A 21,244-nucleotide genomic window follows, 5' to 3' on the forward strand; every position below is an offset into this window, starting at 1 on the left:
TTCTTTGCATTCCCATTTTGACCATTCGAAATTCCTCCTTGATTGCTTGTTGGAGTAAACTTGTTCTCATTCCCTTGTTGCTTCAGTAGTTTTGAGAAACACTCAAACTCCCTATGGCCCTTTTTGTTACAGAATCTACATACAACCAGGTTCCCATCACAATCCTTTCCAGGATAATCCTTGTCACATCTCTTGCAGTTGTAATACTTGTCTTGTATGCATATTGACAACCTACATGATGATTCTACGAATAAAGAGATGAGAAAATGAATCTAAATGAGCTCAGGCAATGTCCCTACGCTTTCTTCTTCTTCAACTTCAGCATAACTGACCCAATGAAAACACAGAAAAAGCAAAGAAGTGTAACAACAGCTAGAGCGGGTATGATAAGCGCATGGTAGGATGTATTGGTGGATAAGTGATCGTGTCCATAAACGGCTGCAAAAAACAATCAAGGATTTGTAATATAAGATCACAGTGACCAGACCTCGGAATCTATTCAATTGAACTTACCAGGATTGTGAACCAAAAACTATAGTATCTAAATATCAACAAGCTAGTACAAAACAATAGAAAACCAACAGCTCGGCCTGCCAGATCCATTGACAAATGCTCCTAGTTGCAGCTTAGAAACTATACTTAATGAGTACAAGACCTACGTACCTTCAAAAGCATGGCATCACCTAGTGGCTAATATAGTAGAAGCCACTAAGACTGCTCAAGGAATCATATGCAACACTTTTGAAGGTAATGTGCATAGTTTGTAGTGTAACTGTAAATAGATGTGCATATATTTCACAGTGATTGTGCGATTGTGCATATAATTGAAGGTAAATGTGCGTGCATTTCATGGTGTATGTGCATATATTTGAAGATAAATTGGTATATATTTCAGGGTGAGTGTGCATATATTTTAAGATAATAAATGTGCATATAAAAGTACCAAATTTTCGAATTTCAAATCTAAAACTATTGGATTTAGCTCAATCTAGCATATGTAAGATACATTATACTCGGACAAAAATACATCATTCATCAACTTTGTGATTGTCATTGCCTTGACAGTGTACATTTTATATTTTGTGTTGTGTTATATTACCTAAAAAAAACTGACTTCTATAAGGTAATCCAAAAGCTAAATGAGTTGACAACTTGAATATAATCAATAATTGGCATAGCAATCAATAGCTTTAACAACCTACTATATATTTTAATATATATTGGATAAATAAGCCTCTTCTTTGATATTTAAACATAAATTCATTCTAAGAGTATAAGATAAATTAAAGGAGCCAAATGATGCGAAATTTCTAATACCAACACTCACAATAATTATTAGCAAACCTTAATATGAATGCAATACAGATATCCACTTTTCACATAAGAATTATGACATCAGTATATTACTATTGACATACTTCATATGATATTAGGAACCCACTAATTTAAATTCACATGTAGGTTCCTGAAACAACAAAAGTTAATTGCACATCTGTAGTAGTTACCAACTAAAGCACTTCAACATGTTAAGAAAAGCTTCACAGGATGACTCAGAGCCTTAAGTAAGCCCGACTTAATAACAAGCTAGCTAAAACTTGAACATTAGCATCACATTATGCATAGATCTAGTTTCAGTTATACATAACCAGAACAACCTGTCCCCAACTGCACTCCCTTTGCAGTTATTAAGGCTATCCCACAAGGCCACAATTGCAGCCTACTGTCCCCAACTACACTCCCTCTGCAGATCACCAAGCTTACTGCCCAAGCCACCATATAATCTTCCCCAGGCCACCCAGCCCTACACACATCTTGCTCAGCCTAGCAAGCAGCAAGCCCCCTAACCCACCCAAGTAAGCCCATGCCTAGTGAGCCCACCGAGTTCCATCCCAAAAAGCCCACCAAACCCCAAAACAATGAGCCTAAACCTAGCCTAGTACAATTCACAATGAAAATCACATATATTATAACATACAGAATCAAAATGAAAGCATATTAGTAGAACAAATACCTTCTGTCTAGGTCCTTTTTATTGCAGCAACTTCTGTCTCAGAACTCTCAATGGAATCCTTGTCTGTTTTTGTCATTGTGTGATAAAGTACTTTAGTTCCTTTCCAAACACCTTCTTTCCTTAAGTAACTAACTGCTTTCCAATCATTTGTAATTCGCAGAACAAAACTGAATTCACTCAGGTTAGGATCCCAGTTCCATGCGATCTTCTGCAACATCTTTTTAGCCCGATCATGTAAAGAAACCTAGAAATGTACTTCCTTCTTAGCTGATTTAATGGATTTAGCTGTGGTTCCTTCATAGTGGGACGTTCCCTTTTTTGGTTTCTTCTTCCAATGATCAAACATTTGTTGAGTGAATTTGTAGTCATCAAACTCAACTTGTGCAAACTGGTTGAAATAAAGTTGCTCTCTGTCCACATAGATTATGATCTTTTTCTGCAAAACGAAAACGATAAAAGAACAATCGTCAATGGAAACCATTGAGATACACAAAAAAAAGAGGGTTTTAGAATTCACCTCCAATAAGGTGATGGATCTTTTTATTTCTGAAGTACTTGCAAACTTCGTAGCAAATTTCTGCATTATATCAAACCCCAAGTGTCATCTACTAGTAAAAAAGATCACTTAGTCAACATACAACTTTTGCCGCACATAATTTTTAAAGATAACTTCAAGCTAGACTCAGTATGTCACCCCTCTAATACCCATGAATCAGTTTCACTACCATGATAAAAACAGCAACTCCTAAAAATCCCATAACTCCATAGCTTAGAACTCTAACATACCTTATCTTTATAGAAATTTTACTTGCATCATCAAATATAATCTAAACCTATCTGTAAGAACATAAAGAAACTTTCAGCAATGGTTTCATTTCACGTCTCCAAATCAAACCATTAAAACTACTGAATATGATTCATGTTACATGAGCTTCTCTTGGTTGTGACCTTACTTTCCATTAATGACATCTTCACTTTTCAGAAAAAAATATCATGCTCAAGTAAAAATCTATCGCATATGAAACGCATACATCAAATTCACTACAACCAAAGAGAAAAGGCATGGATCATAAACCTGAAATCCGCATATCATCAATTTGCTCATACCTTAAATCTCGTCCAAAAATCCCACAAACCGAACATTTTTTTCCTTTCAACTTGTACAGATAAAAATTTGGATATAGCATGAGTTCAATCAATCTGATATAAATATATATTTATTTATGTAGTGTGTTTATTAACACATATATGAAGTGTCCTAGTTTGGCTGAATCACAACAGTAAACATTACATAATTTTTAAGTTTTCATGTATAACTGCAATGGAGATGTAGTCTTGATGATGATCATGATGACAAAGTAAAAAAGAAATCTCTCTTGATTATCACCATACAGCCTATACCATAAATTATTTTAAAAAATACTTGCTTGAGTCAACATCTCACACCTATAACACCCAAGAATAAAGTTACCTACTCATAATTAACACCATAGTTCACAATAATAGTCACTCCTCATAATCCCAAAGCAACATACCTCAACAGAAATTTGACTTGCGGCATCATATATATAATCATGAATCTATCCCACATACCATAAAGAAATTTTCAGCAATGATATTGTTTCGCATACTTCCATCACATTAGATTGTAAAGCTGCTAAACATAAATTTTCTTATTTGTAACCATACTTCCCAAACATTTGCTACAATAACAAAGGCGTGCAAAGAAATCTGTTATTTGATACTTAAGAAGAAAAATGGAAATAGTTTATTAGAAAAAATATTATGATGATGCTAATGCTCACTTCGACAATAATTAATGTATTGCGATTTTCTTATGTACGTTTTATGTACTGCTACTTTATGTTTCGTTAATTTAATTTAATTCCCCCTTTTCATTAAAAAATAAAAAGAAGTGTAGTTTAGAAATTAAGGATGCAGAATAACCTAACTTACCTCTATGTCCGCAACTGAGCTGCCGACATGGATTGCTATGAGAAACTGACGACTCCAATTGTTGGAAATCCAGAAAGAAATGACACCAACTAATGCCTGGCACACTGTAGAAAAAAATATCATCTTGATCTTAACAATAAGCAAATCATTCACAAAGAAAAATAGCAAAACTACTCAAAGTGCATATTTAAACACATTATGTTTAGGGTTTAGGGTTTAGTCAATCTTACCTCTGTTGAGACGTGTTCGGTACATGCTAGCCGAGTGTTTCAACAGCTGAGCAAAAGGAATACGGTTAGTCAACATAGATTATGTCATTATGATATTAAGCATAAATTTCACAATTTAAAATTTGAAATAAACATCTCTCACCTAAATTCTCCCAACATTCCAATGATTTTGAATGTCTCGATTCCACCTTTTATCAATGTTCAGGCAAAACAAAAAGAGTTACAACAACAATACATTGCCCTTCCAAGATTCTACCACAGTAATTTGAAAAGAAATTAATAACCAACGTGGTATAGCAGTACCATTTAGCAGTTGTGCCTGGTTTTCAGTGGTGATGAGGATCACTGAGTTTCTCTGCGCAAATGATACAATTAGAAACAACAAATTAAAACAGCCGAGTAAATGTTCTTAACAGGAACAGGAACTTACTCTGAGCAGAGGACCTCTTTCTTCAATGATACTACAGTATTACAAGGCTAAGAGTAGAGCTTCACTTCCACTAATGTAACCAAAGTTTTGTAGATATCAAAAGGATCATTAGCATAACTATTTGGTTGTTTTCTAAAACTAATTGGAAGTGAGAGCTACTAACCACAATCTTCTCAAAAGCTTAGTTAATCCTATCAAACTTATCCCTAGGTAATTATGTGATTTTAGTCACATAGAAACAATTCATTTAATATACAAAGAAAGTTTCAGCTTATTAAAAAATATCACTCCATATTGAAAAAGCACAGATACCTCCTTTGTTTGCGTCATTAAGTCAATGTAACTAATGATCCCAACATTTTGGAGGGTTTTGACATCTCCAGCATCAATACCATGTGAAATCATTAACACAGAAGTATATAGGTAATTCAAAGCATTAAAACACAATTGAAAATCATAATAAAAATGTATAGTGTTCAAATGTTTCTGATTAAATAGAGGAAGTAGACAAAAACGCAAGATTTTAGTTCAGCTTCACAATATTATAACCAATATCAAGGTAACTATAGAATTATTTGAAATTCCGATTTATAGTAGTAATAGGAATATCAGATGAATATATAGTATAGAATGAGTTGATTCAATGTTAGAAAACTGAGTTTCGTTTTAGTTTGAAAAATTATGCGACCAATTAATTCCGGCATCGTACAAATTTCCTACTGTATTTTAAAAATCAAAACAATTGAGGAGAAACATAAACTACAGAAAATTATAATAGGACGATGAAACGAAATTCTTTAGTATTGCGAAGAAATTAATCTAACTAAAATATTTTTCAGAGAATTTATGATTGACGAAACTTCACAGTGTCAATTCAACTTTCTAAACTCATGCGACTGATGCTAGTTGTTTTAAGAAATTCCTATTTCAAATTTTAGGATATTCGAAATAAATAATAAAAGCATTTTCAATTTTTGAAGCAATTATAACATGAAATGAAATAATAAACTCAAATTATTATGAAGTGAACTTACATTGATCAATCACTGCAAAGAAATCCTCCTCCTCCTCTGCGATGCCTCCTTCACCGAACTGCAATTCTGCCATTGTAGAGATGGAGAAGCTTCAAGAATTTTTGAAAGCAAGATAGAATTGGTAGAAAGAGAAAGAGAGGAGTAGAGAAGTAAGAGAGAGAAAGAGATTTGAAATTGTGATTGGTGAAAAATTTTGAATCATATTGAGGTCTAGTTGGTGAAAAATTTTGGATCATATTATCATGTATCAATAATACATTATTGTTCAGTGATATAAACTAAGTACCTAGTGGAACATCTTATAAAAACTACTTGCTTACTAGTTACTTTATTTATCCCTACAAATTCATCAATTAGTCTTAAGTGTTGCGTCGATTTGGTATCAGAGCCATACGGTTAAAGCTAAATTAAGTTGTTAATAATTAAGTAAATCTGGAGAATACTAGGCCCTCTACTGAGTGTAAGAAACCTGATTTTAAGCATTGTTATCATATTCCTGAAAATACTAGTAATTTTGGCCCAACCCTTAATTATATAGTAGATCAAATTGGCGAATTAAGATCGGAAGTTGATAACATACATGCTCGTTGTATTAATATCGAAAATAAGATATCAATAACCACAACCGATCTTAATAAAAAAGTAAGCGACCTAAACGAACAGGTTAAACAAGTTCAACTAGCCCTAACAAACGAAGTTAGGCATCAATTTGGAAAAGAAGTATCACCAAATAAAGAAAAAATTGTCCCATATAAATATAAATATCCTTTTCAAAATCTAGATAAAAATAAAAAGTTTACTGTAACACTCTCTAAAAGACCTACTAGTAACCAAGAAAATAATAAAGAAACTAAACATGAGCCCACATCTTTAGGAGAAAACGCTAAATGAATTACAAGTCCTATTTGACAAAGAAGAAGACCATAATAAGATTAACAAAATCATGAACTTAATTTCTATAAAAAGGGATTGCTTCTGATAATGAAATAGAGGAAAATAATTATGTTATTATAGAAGAAGATTTATATCAACAAATGGGATTAATAAAGTTGAATGATCTAGAATTTCTACCCATAGAAGTTGTTCAACAAAAGATCGAAAATAAACTAGGTGAAAGAGTAATGGATAATAATGATGTTGGAGATGAAATTATTAATGAAAATATTAATGTTAACAATGTTATCCAAAGACCTAGGTACCAAGGAGAAGGAAGTTGCACACGACCAAGATACATACCAGGGAAGACTACCCGATTTAGTGTCAAGGTTATGCCTACTCATATACCCAAACAAGAAGTGACTCTTGAACCCATAAGTCAAACTGGTTATAAACTTAAATTAGACGGTGTAAGAGATAGACAAGACGTTTTATATCAATGGAAGAAGAGTATGAGTAGTGTACTTGTAGGGAATATTTCTAGCATTACCCCAAACTTGAACCCCACTGTGATCATACACTAAAGTACGGTGGCGTCCAAAGGGAAAGAAGATAGAGCAAAAGAGTCGCTAACAAGTTTTAGGAACTTGTAAACCGTTCACAGGGTGAAGGTTACACCCCTTAACGATCCAGGAGATCGTTAACTCCAATAGGTCTGGAACCATGACTGGTAGTTCGGGGATGAAGGTAAAAATCCAACCTAAAATAGATTGAACTTGCCCTAATAATAGGCCTCTACTTTATTCTGATCGTATTCATGTGCTCTTTCTGACTAACATGCAATCAATAGGTTTACCCTAAACCTGTTTATCTATGTTGGTTGAATATTAATGCACAAACAAAACTATTATTGGCAATCACTTGAATTATAATCATATTAACCCTAAATAAGATTATTAATTAACTTATTAAGCGTGATTACAAGTATAAATTTCCTTTAAACATGCATAAAAGGTGTGATCAAGGAATAACAATAAATAAACATCAAGCAACATAATAATCATCATAATAATAAATAATAATTATAATAAAAATAATTAACATCATCAAAATAATTATAAATCATAGAAATAATCATGTTCATGTTAAAGCGTAATAATAGCAAGATCTTAGGCATGATACTAACAAGATTAATAACAAACCCTAGCATGTCACTAAACAATAAAGATCAAATATTTAGCCCTAACATGATACTATTATGAAAGACAATAAAAGGCATCATAGAAATCATAATTGACATTATATTCCTTACCCTAAACATGATACTAGGAACTTATTGTTGTCACCCTAAACATCAAATTAAGAAAAGCATCCTAACATGATACTAGGAATCAACATAACAACCTAAACATGATCTCTATATCATAATATCAATTAAACAATTAAAACACTTACTTGGATGCCTCGTATCTCTTTCTAATAACAAAATACACACGTTAATAACTTTAAGGAAAATAATAAATCAAACAATTTAATTAAATAATAATTGAAATAGAGATTAGGGACCAAACCCTCATAAATTAAAACCTTTCACGTCTAGGGCAAAGGCAACTTCGAACAATGCTTGGTGTTTCTAAATCTTGTGAATGCGGAATTTTGTAGAGAAAGCTTGAGAGAAAGAAGAGATTCTTGAAAACTAGAGAGAATAAGAAAATTAATTGTTGTTGATGATTGAAACCGAAGGTTTTAGGAGGCTATTTATAGAGAAAATCATCCGAATGAATAGAAAAACAAATCAGAGTTTCGACGAGAGTAAAACACTATTGGCGCCAGACGCTGAACATTAGCGCCAGGCGCCAATCCGTAGCGCCAGGCGCTAATAACTGGCGTCAGGCGCTAATAGCCGTTTTTACGCATTTTCTTAATTTTGATAAAATTTATCCGTATAGAAGGGCAAAATCGTATTTTCCTTAAAAACACTTCTTTTATTCTGATTAACACTCCAAAAAGTCAACCAAAGTCAATTTATCGATGCTAATTATATTAGGAATGAAAAAAACCTTCTAGAATAATCTAGAAGACTAAAATCAATTCTAATTGCATTAGGAATGATAAATCCATATTAGGCCCCCCTCTAGATCATTCGGCCGCACATAAAAATCAAACCGAGCCCAGTTTAGTAATTTTGCCATAACTTCCTCATAATTCATCGGAATTGTGCTTATAATATATCGTTGGAAAGCTCTTTTCAAGCCCCATCCAACTACACTATTATTTTACCCTTGATATGGACCAAAACAAACTGGATTGGATGTTTTCTTAAAATAGGTTTTCAAAACAGAGAGAAAGAAAACAAATAAAAAAATCCACAACATTATACTTTCCACACTTTCACCTCATTCGATTATGATTCGACGCGAAAGGTACTCATCACTGGGTTTGGTTTAGGGAGACACCAATGGGTGTCTACAATACTTAATTTAAATACTGAATGGACTTTAGAAAATTTCTTGAATTATATTGAACATAGTCTCTACGGCTGTGTAGAAGACTGGTACGATGGAATGGATGAAGAAGTAAAAACTGCATTAAGAGCTAGTGAATCACCTACTAGAATGTTTAGGCAATTATGTCAATTATTGCGTTAGAGTTCATTGGTCCTAGAGCCGACCCTAATGAGAAACAAATGGAATATCAAAGAAAGTTAAGTAATTTGTCCATCTGTAATATGAAATATGTTGATGATTACATTATGGAATTTGAAACATATTATTATAAAATTTGTGAAAATGAAACAAATCTTGGAATGATCTATGACAAATTACCGAGTCCTCTTAATGAAGAAATTAGTGAAAAATATCAAGAATAGAGAGAGAGATTTTTAGCTAGGTATGCCCTAGGTAACATAATTGCTTTCCTTAGAAAGTGGATTGAAAAGAAGTGTAGAGAGGTTTCAGGAACTCAACAAATGAAGAGACAATTTCTCACTTGTTGGGATTCCCCAAATAACTATGGATGTAAAAGAAAAAACTATAATAAAAGAAGGAACTATAAGAAAAATAAATTTGACTGATCAAGAGGAGAAACCTATAAGAAGAAGTATTATAAACATAAATATAGAAAACCAAATAGGTTTTTCAGAAAGGCAACATATTGTCCTGAGAAAAAGAAAACATGCAAGTGTTGGTCTTGTGGAGAACTAGGACATTATGCTAATGAATGTAAGAAAGCTAATCATAAACTAATGGAAGCCTTAGGAAGTTGGGATTACATAGAAATACCAGAAGACGAGGCTTTAGAATTGGCTTTTAGTAATAATAAAGGAATAGTAGAAATCATAGAAGAGGAAAATGAGTATAATGAAGAACCTGAAGTTAGTGATGAGTTTGAAGATGAAAATTATGAAGAAATAAATAACATTATGGAAGGAGAAGAATTAGAAAATTCAGAATCAGATGACAATGAGGAAGATAAAAGCAAAATGACAATAGGTCAACTAAAAAGAGCTGAGTATTCGTTTGAAGATAACGACCTACATCAAGTAAACAAAGAAAGCTGAAATTTTAATATTTAAAACTTCTTTCTTTAAAACTAGAACTAAATATGTATGTGAAGAAATGGAAGGAAGCATAGTAATCGAAGATTGTGAACAAAAGGCAACCGAAATTAATATCATAAACTGGAAAAGTATTAAAAAACATAAAGAAAAAGGAAATTATAGCTATATTTGTATTGGTGCAGTACAAGTATACATAAATCCTATGCAAGATTTTGGCAAGGATGTTAAATGCTTGAGTTTTATTTGTGATATTAGACATAAAGAGTTTTATGATCAAATAATTAGTGGTATCACATGTAACTTAAGTCAAGGAACGGTAAGCTATATATGTGAACCTAGATATTATGTGAGCTTGGAGGATTCCTTTGCGTCAAAGTTTTTAGCTATTAAGTTATTAACAGAAGGAGTGAAAATGCATAAAGGAACACGACCTATACAACTAAGATGGAAGGTGGTTTATAAGTTGGTAAACACTATAGACTCATCTTTTAAGAAACAAATAGTTGATGCTCAGAAATACGATCAAGGAGGAGGTCCTAAGAAGAAAATTACACCTATAAAGGTAAATCCTAATGAAATTGAAACTGAAAAAACTTGGGAGGAACACTAGTAGAAAAATAGCAATAGGCAGCCCCCATATGGCACCGGTTCAGGCCAAACCGGTGGCCAAAACCGGTCTAGAAATGGGCGGGATTTTAGAACAAGAGAAAAGGCACTAGTTTGGCCTGAACCGGTGCCCAAAATTAAAAGGGCACCGGTTTGAACCGGTGCCAATTTAACCGGAGCCAAATTCAAAAAAAAAAAACGCGGATTTTCTTCTCCTTCCTCTCTTTCTCTTTCATTCCTTCCTCACTGTTTCATTAGAGCTGAGCGAACAACGGCCTTCAATCCTTCCTCTCTCTCCCTCCACCACAGCCGTCACCTTCACCGGCGGCCACCAGAGGTGTCGAAAACCACCTTCAATCCTTCCTCTCTCTGTTTTCCCTTTCTTTCTCTTTCAAATTAAGCTGCTGCCCTACATATAGTTCCTTTACCTACATAGTTCGAAAAAAACATCCACCGCCCTGGGGTTGCTCCACCACCGAGCCGCGCCACCCCCCTGAGGATCCTCCACCACCGAGCCGCGCCACCGGCCTGAGGTTCCTCCTCCATTCGTCGTGCCCTGCCCTGAGTCTCCTCCTCCATCTGCTACCCTCCTTGTCTCTTTCCGTTCAAGGTTTCCTTTTAATTTATTTGTTTTTTTACATTATTTTCCAATTATATACTTATATATATTAATTTGTTTTGCATTTTGAACCATTGTTAGTAAATTAAAAAATTTAGGTTTGAATATAATTTTTCTCAATTTTAGGTTTGAATATAATTGGGAAATTGTGAAAATATTAGAGATTAGTAACCTTGTTACTCAATTAGTTTGATTTTATTATGTTTTAATGGTTAATTTAATGTGTTTTGGTGGATAATTTTGAAATAATTATAGAATATATATGAACCTTGGTAATTAAATAGGTGAAATTTGGTATGTTACTTTTAATGGTTAATTTGAAGTTGTTTTGATGGATTATTTTGAATAAGTTAGAGATTAGTGAACTTTGTTATTAAATTAGTTGAATTTTGGAATGTTTAAATGGTTAATATTAAGTTGTTTTGATGGGTATATTTGAATAAATTTGAGATTAGTAACCTTGCTTGTTTCTAAAGTAGATGAATTTTGGAATGGGTGCATGAATGGTTACTTTTAAGTTGTTTTGATGGGTAATTTTGAAAAAATTAGAGATTAGTAACCTTGTTAGTTTAGCAATTGTTAGTTCGATGAATGATGTGTTTTAGCTTATAAATAAATTAGTGAATTGACATGTTATGAGAAAGATATAGTACATACCTAATATTTAACCTAATTTTTGTTTATTGTTTTTTTTAATAGATTTGTGAATTGAAGCACGAGTTTAGCTTGTGGACTACATATTGAGCTCAAGTGGGTAGTTGCTATATTGGTATGACTTATCAACTTTACTTAGCTATATTTCTTTCTATTTATCCATTTAATAAAAGTTTATTCACGAAATTGCAACTTGTGTATTGTTTAATTGCAAATAAATACAACAATATATAGAATACTTGCATCATTATATGCCTAGATACCCGTTCAAGGCTTTCTCATTAGGAGAAAGTCTTGAATAGTCCCTGGTTGGGTCTGTTCTTGAATGTGTACTCTCACTTAGGTGGTGAATGTATGTTTTCTTTTCGATTTTAAGGAACATATTGGCTTACCATTTCCTCACTACGTTCTCTGGGTACATATGTGGGTAATTAATTATCTACATCGTGTACTTGGAGAACTAGGGGGAAATGCTGCCGGATTTTCCTTAAAATTGGAAAGTTGACATACATTCACTAGTGATAGTAGACATTCAAGGATGGGTTAGGTTGGAGTGATAAGGACCCTTTGGAAACATGCATTTTTTCACTATATGAATGGTATATTCACGTTTTGTACTTGAATTTGATTTACATAAAATATGTAGCAATCACACATTATTCATTATATGTTGCTATATATGTTTAGAGACAATTTACTAAATGGAGAAGGATCGTGGTTGGATGTATGGTAGACGCGATACATTGGAATTTTGGAATGGGGTTCAAGAGTTTTGCGAGAGGGCTTTAGCTTATCAACGCAAACTGGGTGGCAAAGGCCTTTATTGTCCTTGTGTTGATTGTAATAATGTGAATGTGGTCGATAGTGTTGAAATCATTAGAGATCATGTATTATGTCGTGGGTTTAGGAATTTATACCATGTGTGGATTTGGCACGGAGAAAGTGGAGAGTACAGTGGGGATCTTGATCGGAATGATGTGCGTGTTAGAAGCAATGAGATTCATGTGGACGAGGAATACGAGAATGATGACTATAATGTTGATAATGGTGAGGATGGAGCTGATGATGACCAGGCGGATGAGGTCGAGGATGAACAAGTGGATGAGATGTTGCATAGTGTTGAAGGTGGAGTGTTTGAGTTATTATCGGAGGCTTCCAAAAAGCCTTTGTATCCCGGGTGTAAAAAATACTCCAAACTCTCGGCCATGCTAACACTTTTCAACATTAAGTCGAAGCATGGATGGATGGACATCAGTTTTACTTCTTTGTTGACCGCATTAAGTGATATGTTGCCTGATGGGAATGAAATTCCTAAGTCTTACTATTACGCAAAGAAGCTCATGTGTCCCTTTGGTTTGGAGTATAAGAAGATACATGCATGTCCTAATGACTGTATTCTTCATCGAAATGAGTTTGAACAACTACAAGAGTGTCCACGATGCAAGCGGTCGCGATACAAGCGCATGAGTTGCAATCCTGGCACGGAGGGACCTCCTGCTAAGGTGTTGTGGTATCTTCCCATTATTCCAAGGTTTAAGCGTCTGTTCTCAATACCAAAAGACGCTAAAAACTTGAGGTGGCATGCAGAGGGAAGAAAGAAAAACAGAATGCTGAAGCATCCAGCTGACTCTCCACAGTGGTAGAACATTGATTTGAAGTTTGAGGAATTTGGTGATGAAGTCAGAAATTTAAGGCTTAGGTTGTGCACGGATGGGATGAATCCATTTGGCACTCTTAGTACCCAACACAGCACATGGCCGGTACTTTTAGTGATTTATAATTTTCCTCCTTGGCTGTGCATGAAACGTAAGTATGTAATGCTTTCATTGCTAATAACTGGTCCTAAGCAACATGGAAACAACATAGATGTTTACCTTGCGCCGCTTATTGACGACTTGAGAAAGATGTGGGACGAAGGGGTTTCCGTTTTCGATGCTCATCAGAACGAGATGTTCACATTGCGTACAGCCCTTATGTGGACCATGAATGACTTCCCTGCATATGGAAACTTGTGTGGTTAAAAGGTCAAAGGAAAAAAATCATGCCCCATATGTATTGATGACACATCAAGCATATACCTGACTCATTCTTACAAAGATTTCTATCTATGGACTCGAAGGTTCCTTAGGCGTGATCACCCATACCGTAGGCAGAAAAAGGCTTTCGATGGAATCGTGGAAGAGGATACTGCGCCTAGACCATTGACTGGTGCTGAAATTAGTGCTCGGGTGAAAGGGATACGAACGGTGTTTGGAAAATCAGAAAAAATTGTGGTCTCAGCTGCTCTGTTTAAGAAAGAATCAATCTTTTGGAAGCTTCCGTACTGGAGAGAACATGACATTAGGCATTGTCTTGATGTGATGCATATAGAGAAGAATGTGTGTGATTCTCTTTTGGGAACGCTTATGAATATCCCAGGCAAAACAAAGGATGGAAAGGGTGCACGGTTAGATTTGAAAGAGATGGGGATTCGTCCAGAATTGTGGCCTCAAGAAAAGGTTAGAAAGGGGAAGGAGCCGAGAATAGAAGATGAAAATGTTTCGAAAAAAGGGAAGGAGAAGAGCAAGGGAAAGGGAAAGGGAAAGGCCAAAGATGCGTCAAAGAAGAAAGTTGAGGGTAAAGAGAAGGATGAAAAGAATTATTTACCCCCGACTTGCTATACATTGTTAAGGGTAGAGAAACGTATGTTTTGTGCATGTCTGTATGGAATTAAGGTTCCATCAGGGTACTCATCTAACATGAAAAGATTTGTAACCTTAAATGGAGAATTGAAGCTGACAAGTTTGAAATCCCATGATTGTCACATTATGATGCAAGTATTCCTACCGATTGCAATCCGTGGTATTCTAACAAAACACGTGAGGGAAGCGATTACAAGCCTTTATTTGTTTTTCAATACAATTTATAGCAAAGTTCTTGATCCTTGTACACTAGATGCTTTGCAAGCAGATGTGGTTGTGACTTTGTGCAAATTTGAGATGTATTTCCCACCCTCATTTTTTGACATAATGGTTCATCTGGTTCTTCATTTGGTGCGTGAGATTAAGTTGTGAAGTCCAATGTTCATGAGGTGGTGCTACCCTTTTGAAAGACACATGGGTACATTACAAGATAAAGTACGGAGCTGGGCTCACCCTGAAAGAAGTATGATGAAAGGGACCGTGGGTAAGGAGATAGGTAACTTTGTGGTGGACTACATAGACCTTTCTCAACCTATTGGTATTCCTACTTCTTTACATGAAGGTAGACTTGATGGTCATGACACAATTGGGTCAAAACAAATGTCACCAGACCGAGATCAGTTCTTACAAGCACACCTTTATGTGTTGCACCATGTTTTAGATGTGCGCCCATATTTAGACGAGCACATGGCTAGTTTGCGTGACGAATTTCCATCCAAAGGTGAAAGGGAACTTATGCAGTTGCATAATAAGAGGTTTGTTAATTGGTTTCGTGATCGAGTAATGAGTGGATTGGATGTTACTAATGTGACCGATACAGTACGGTGGCTTGCGTACTATCCTAGGGATGATGTCCGTTCATTTGAGGGATATGACATCAATGGGTACACTTTTTGGACCAAGGGTCGTGATTTGAAATCTTCCTCCACCCAAAACAGTGGTGTAACTCTTGTGGCATCGTCAAGGGAGTTTGCAAGTTCTAAGGATAAATTACCTGTCGATTCAGAGTTGTCATACTATGGTCGAATTCAAAAAATATGGGAGCTTGATTATTGTGACTTCACGGTTGCTCTTTTCAAGTGTAAGTGGGTTGGTAATATTAGGCATAACGTCAAATATGAGGAATTTACTCTTGTAGATCATGGCCACTTGAATGATAGTGAGGAACCATTTATCCTTGCATATCAAGCTAAGAAAGTGTTCTACGTAACTGACCCAATGGATTCAAAATGGTCTATAGTGCTAGCTGGCAAAAGAAGAATCCTAGGCATTAGAGATGTTGAGGATGAGGAAGAATATAATGCGTTTGATGATTTAGCACCTTTCACTGTTCTTAGACCTGTTGTACTAAATGACATAGACAACGAAGCAGGTTATATGCGATCAGACCACAACGAAGGATTTTCAGATTAAGGTAGTTTGATTAAAAGTTAGTAATGGTTTCATTGCAAATATAGTTTAGTTATCATGTATATAGGAGCATAAGTAGGCAAAAATGACCATAAAATAACATATTTGTAGTTTGAAATTGCCTAAGTTACTCATTATCATGCATATACAAGGTTATAGGACCATAAGTAGGTGAAAATGGCTTAAATAGCTTCTACTTAACCCAATTCTTTTGTTTTGTGTATGAACTAACATTTATTCATTCTAACAACCTATATTCATTATATTTAACATATTTGTAGTTTGAAATTGCCTAAGTGTACTCATTATCATGCATATACAAGGTTATAGGACCATAAGTAGGTGAAAATGGCTTAAATAGCTTCTACTTAACCCAATTCTTTTGTGTTGTGTATGAACTAACATTTATTCATTCTAACAACCTATATTCATTATATTTAACATATTTGTAGTTTGAAATTGCCTAAGTGTACTCATTATCATGCATATACAAGGTTATAAGACCATAAGTAGGTGAAAATGGCTTAAATAGCTTCTACTTAACCCAACTCCTTTGTTTTGTATATGAATTAACATTTATTCATTCTAACAACCTATATTCATTATATTTAACATGTTTGTAGTTTGAAATTGCCTAAGTGTACTCATTATCATGCATATACAAGGTTATGGGACCATAAGTAGGTGAAAATGGCTTAAATAGCTTCTACTTAACCCAACTCCTTTATTTTGTGTATGAACTATCATGCATATACTTTACTATACACTAATATTGTTTTATGATTGCTTTGACAGGTGCTTATATCTCATGGCGGACGATCATGACCCTCATTGTGTAGAGGACATTGACGATGATGAGTATGAGGACGAGTACGAGGATGAGGACGAGGACGATGATGAACCTTATGATGTGAATAAGGAGGATGACTTGGGTGAGCCAGAGGATCAGGCTCAAGATAAGTTTGAGCGTAGGCTTGAAGAATTTGAAATTTCAGCTGAACGTGCACCGCTTATTGAAAATACAGCACGTGAGATTGTTGGTGAGAACCCGACTCCTGAAACTCATGGCCAAGGACAAGATCAAAACAACACAGGTGGTGGAGGGGGGGAAAAGGCACCAGCTCAAAGAAAAAGAAGGGGTCCGACGAGAATCTTTAAGAAACTGGACGGTCCCATGGTCTTGGAGTAAGACAACAACGGCCAACCCGGGCCCAAATGGCGTCGACAATATGCTAATAAAGTTGAAATGTGTGCGCGGAAAATCCCCATTACACTTGTAATGCGTCAAGTACCTCCGGGTTTTATTCAAACATTTTATGATGATACAAGGGTAAGTGTGTTTTTGGCACATTAAGACAATTTAAGATACCTTAACCTTATGGTTGTTACTAAATAGAAACTAATAATCGGTTTTAATTTATGCTTGTAGAGGCTCTTTTCTATTCCTAATGATCCCGAGAAGAGAAGGGTGTTTGAATCTTTATTAGCGGAATAATTCAGAGGATTTAAGACCAACTTAACTAATGGGTGGATCTATAAGAAGAAGAAGAAAGCTGATAAGGATGACCTTCTCCCGTGGCAAATATGGCCGACCGTGTCAAAAGATGATTGGGAAGAGTTCGTTAGAATGAAGACTCAAAAGAAAGCCATTGTAAGTTTGTGTAAATCTGATCTCAATTGAATAATAGCTTGACTCTTTTTGTAGCAACGATACTAACATTTTTATTTTTGTAGGAACTTCAAGTGCAAAATAAAAAGAATGCAGAAATGAAGGAATACGTCCATCGTATGGGTCCTAAGACTTTTGGTGAAAAGAGACCTGAGTGGGTCAGTTCGAGTTTATACCCTAAAGTGCTTCTAGTGGCATCGAAGGAACCCTCTAGTTCCACGATCACTACATTGGTGAGTCGTTCCGGTGATTTCTTTTGTTCTCTCCATACGTTTGATAAGGAAACCGGAAAATGGGTCATCAAGGGTCCGGAAGCCAAAAAACTGGCAGATAAGCTTGTAAGTTACCTATGAACTGTTGAATTTTAAGTCACTTTTGCATTTAAATCACTATACAAACCATTAATTGTTTAACTAACCTCATTTTCCCTTATGTTATAGCTTGAGCACACTCAAGAGCTGGTGGAGGGCAAATTTGAACCAAGTGTGGAGAATGACCCTTTCGCCATGGCTTTGGGAAGGCCATACCATCCAGGACGAGTAGTAGGTTCGGGAGGGTCATTGCTTGGATGGAAAAAGGTGATGGGTCAAGAATACACAAAATCGGGTAGATCTCAAGCCAGTGTTAACTCACCGGGGGAGTTGGATGCCAAGGTGGCATCAATTACGGAACAAGTACACAACGAGTTAGTTGGTGAATTCAATGCTTGGGAAAAGAAGATGAACTTACCGACTTTGTCGTTCCTCACTAGTACCCTAGTTGACTCATGTTCTCAACCAAAAGGACAAGGAGAAGGTGATAGACATGGAGGAGATGAGATACGTGGTGAAGATGTGCCACCTGAGGTAAAATCAATTGGGTTATTAAAAGTTTTAAAATACTGAGTTAATTGATATTTGAGGTGCAATGATTGATGTACTGTTGCAAGTTCCTACTCCTACACATGCAGACTCGAGGGAGCTTGATAATCCAACACCGCATGAATATCCAGAGTTACAGGTGATTTGTAACCCTCTACCTTAATGAATTTTGCTATATTATCTATGTTGTTGTAAAAGTCCTATTTAAATATCTTCTTTTTATATATACACTTGTGTAGGAAGACACCCGGTGTGCACTTCTAGCCCCGGGGCATGCAAATAGTACGGCATTGAGTTGGGTGGCGTATGGTAGTGCCTAACCGACGACGGGTGCTACGGCAGGGCCACATCATTACTCGGTTGGGATCAATTTAGTGGTTGCGGGGTTTGAAGACATCCCACTACCCGTACCGATAGAGGAGGTTGAGATAACAAAGCTTTGGCTAGCTATAGGCAGCTTCGTTGATTGTCCACGTGCATAGGTCAAGTTGATTAATAAGGAGGTAAATTATTTATTTCTCAATTTTTGTAAGTGTTAAATAACCGTTAGGCACTCTAAAAATAAAACCTCCAAAAAAGCACGACTCCCCGGCCCCCATCTCCGATGCCGAGGCAGCGGCGGCCTCGGCTGGTGCTCCTTGCGCTGCTCCGGCATCCGGAGCGGCTGCCCGGGAAACTCAGACCTCGGGAGCCGCTTCCCGGGCAGCTCCGGACTCGGCAGCCGCTGCCGGGGCTGTCCGCCATTGGAATCACGCAACCCCGGGAGCGGCTACAGTGGCTGAAGTAGCCCCGGCAACCGCCTGCCTTGGCTGCTGATATGTCCAATTTATATAGTGTGTTACCCCCGTCCCGTGCTCATAATTAGTAGTGTTTTTAGCTCTTGAGGGTCGCTTTTATTACTAATTTGTGTTTTCTAGTGTTTTCGTAGTTTTAGTTGAGTTTTACAGGAAATTGCACTTTTGGAGCATTTTCTCGGGTTTTCATGGATTGACTACGGAAGCTAGAGGGACACGACCATTCTTGAAGCCCAGGATCGGTGTGAGCCGGTGATTAAGGGCTCGGTAAGTGATACCGGGGCTATTGGATAAACTAATCAAGACCCGATGAGGAAATCCGGATTGGGCCGAGGAATCGAGCCCAATCGAAATCCAAGCCTCGAAGAAGAAGTCAGGCCCGATCAGGAAAGCTTACCCCGATCAGGCAGATGCACGCAGTAGCAGCCTCAAGGAAGTAGCGCGCCCGATCGGGTGAGCGTAAGCTCGATCAGGCACGGCGTGGCAAGCAAGGGGCATAGAAAAAGGCGGGCCCGATCTGGCGGTGCCTCGCCCAATCGGGCGCGTGTAATTATTAGGGTTTAATTTCGTCGTTTAAGTTTGTTTTAGTTTAGGATTCGTACGGAGTATAAATACTTCTCCGTAAAACGATTTTAGTATCTTTTTACTCTCTTCTTTACTCTCTTAATTACTTCTCTCTTAGATTCTCTCTCTCGACTTAGCTTTTAGATTAGTTTCTCTCTCTTATACCTTTGTTCTTAATCTATTCTTAACTCCAGATTTATTTGGTAACTATTTCTCTTCTCTTAATCTCAATTATTTACTTTATTCCTTTGATCATGTCTTGTTTATTTGCTTTGATTAGTTTAGTTTTTATTATGTGTGAGTAGTTTTATTTCTAGGGTTTGTGGGGATCCATAAATAATATGAAGGGGTAATTTATTGTTGTTGATTGTCAATGCTAGATTAATTTCCTATTGATTGATTTAATGCTCTGTGACTAGATTAGGCTTGATCTTTTATGCATGAGTTTGACAATATTGATTCGAGATTCGACAAATGAGAATTGATGTTTAGGTCTAGTTTCAATAGGCGTGTTAATTTATAAATGGTTAAGTAGAGATTCGAAAGATGAGATTTAATACCGGTAAATTAATTGTGTGATTATAATACGTAGCGAAAGCCCTTTACAATCTGATTAATATATGCATTGATGAATGATTATTATATTCTACCCTGGAATATTATTTATTGGTGAACCTATGCCCTAGATCCTTTTATATATTATTTTCTCCTTATTCTTAACCCTCGTAGTTTAGTTTCACATTCAAATTTATATATTGGTTACTTTATAATTTAGATTACTTTAGTTAATTAGGAATAGAAAGACTCGTTTCTCTGTGGATTCGACCCTACTTCCCTATCTACATTAGTTAGAGGATTTAGGAATTACTTTTGATTTGGGGATACGGCTTTACCCTGTCAAAATTTGGCGCCTTTGCCGGGGAAACGGTTTTATTTTTATTTCTGATTATTTTTGTAGTCTAGGTTATTTCTTTTTGTCAACGTTCTCTGAGGCAAATCTAATATTTTCTTTTAGTTTTTTTTTTGTTTATGCCCAGGTGTTCCAGATCAGGGTATATCCCATTCGATCCTGAGATCGAACGATCCTTTCATAGACAGAAGAATTTCTACAAGCAAATTCTGGAGGACTGTAGTGATAATAATAATCACCGCGATCCTCCAACTGGTTCTAGCGATTCAGAGGTATCATCAGATACATAATCAGAGATGACGGCTCCAAAGAAGCTTAGTGATTACTCACAACCAAAGCTTACAGATTTTCCACATCTCACCCCTACTCCGGCTCTTAATG

General features: G+C 36.0%; 1 protein-coding gene and 1 long non-coding RNA gene across 2 annotated transcripts; one reads left to right on the forward strand and one right to left on the reverse strand.

Moving 5' to 3' along the window:
- Positions 1-322: 322 nt before the first annotated feature.
- LOC110698315 lies at positions 323-5,884 on the reverse strand. The gene is made up of 8 exons (XR_002506695.1): positions 5,662-5,884; positions 4,501-4,552; positions 4,340-4,385; positions 4,198-4,243; positions 3,968-4,071; positions 2,529-2,588; positions 2,012-2,447; positions 323-438 (listed from the first exon to the last, which is right to left on the reverse strand). It is a non-coding gene; the product is annotated as an uncharacterized LOC110698315 (long non-coding RNA).
- Positions 5,885-9,781: 3,897 nt separating this feature from the next.
- Positions 9,782-18,915, forward strand: LOC110698329 (FK506-binding protein 3-like). Its single transcript, XM_021875739.1, has 6 exons — positions 9,782-10,047; positions 16,862-17,243; positions 17,801-17,968; positions 18,176-18,530; positions 18,637-18,734; positions 18,835-18,915. The coding sequence occupies exons 1-6, from the start codon at positions 9,782-9,784 to the stop codon at positions 18,913-18,915; spliced, it is 1,350 nt and encodes a 449-aa protein (XP_021731431.1).
- The last annotated feature ends 2,329 nt before the right edge of the window (positions 18,916-21,244 follow it).

The sequence above is a fragment of the Chenopodium quinoa genome, unplaced genomic scaffold (genome assembly GCF_001683475.1).
Source record: "Chenopodium quinoa cultivar QQ74 unplaced genomic scaffold, ASM168347v1, whole genome shotgun sequence".
Taxonomy (NCBI): domain Eukaryota; kingdom Viridiplantae; phylum Streptophyta; class Magnoliopsida; order Caryophyllales; family Amaranthaceae; genus Chenopodium; species Chenopodium quinoa.

Coding starts and splice junctions, on each gene's coding strand:
- LOC110698329 (XM_021875739.1), top strand. CDS start 9,782: ATGGAAGCCTTAGGAAGTTGGGATTACATAGAAATACCAGAAGACGAG. Junction 10,048..16,861: donor GGTCAACTAAAAAGAGCTGA/GTATTCGTTTGA, acceptor TTGCTTTGACAG/GTGCTTATATCTCATGGCGG. Junction 17,969..18,175: donor GTTCCACGATCACTACATTG/GTGAGTCGTTCC, acceptor CTTATGTTATAG/CTTGAGCACACTCAAGAGCT.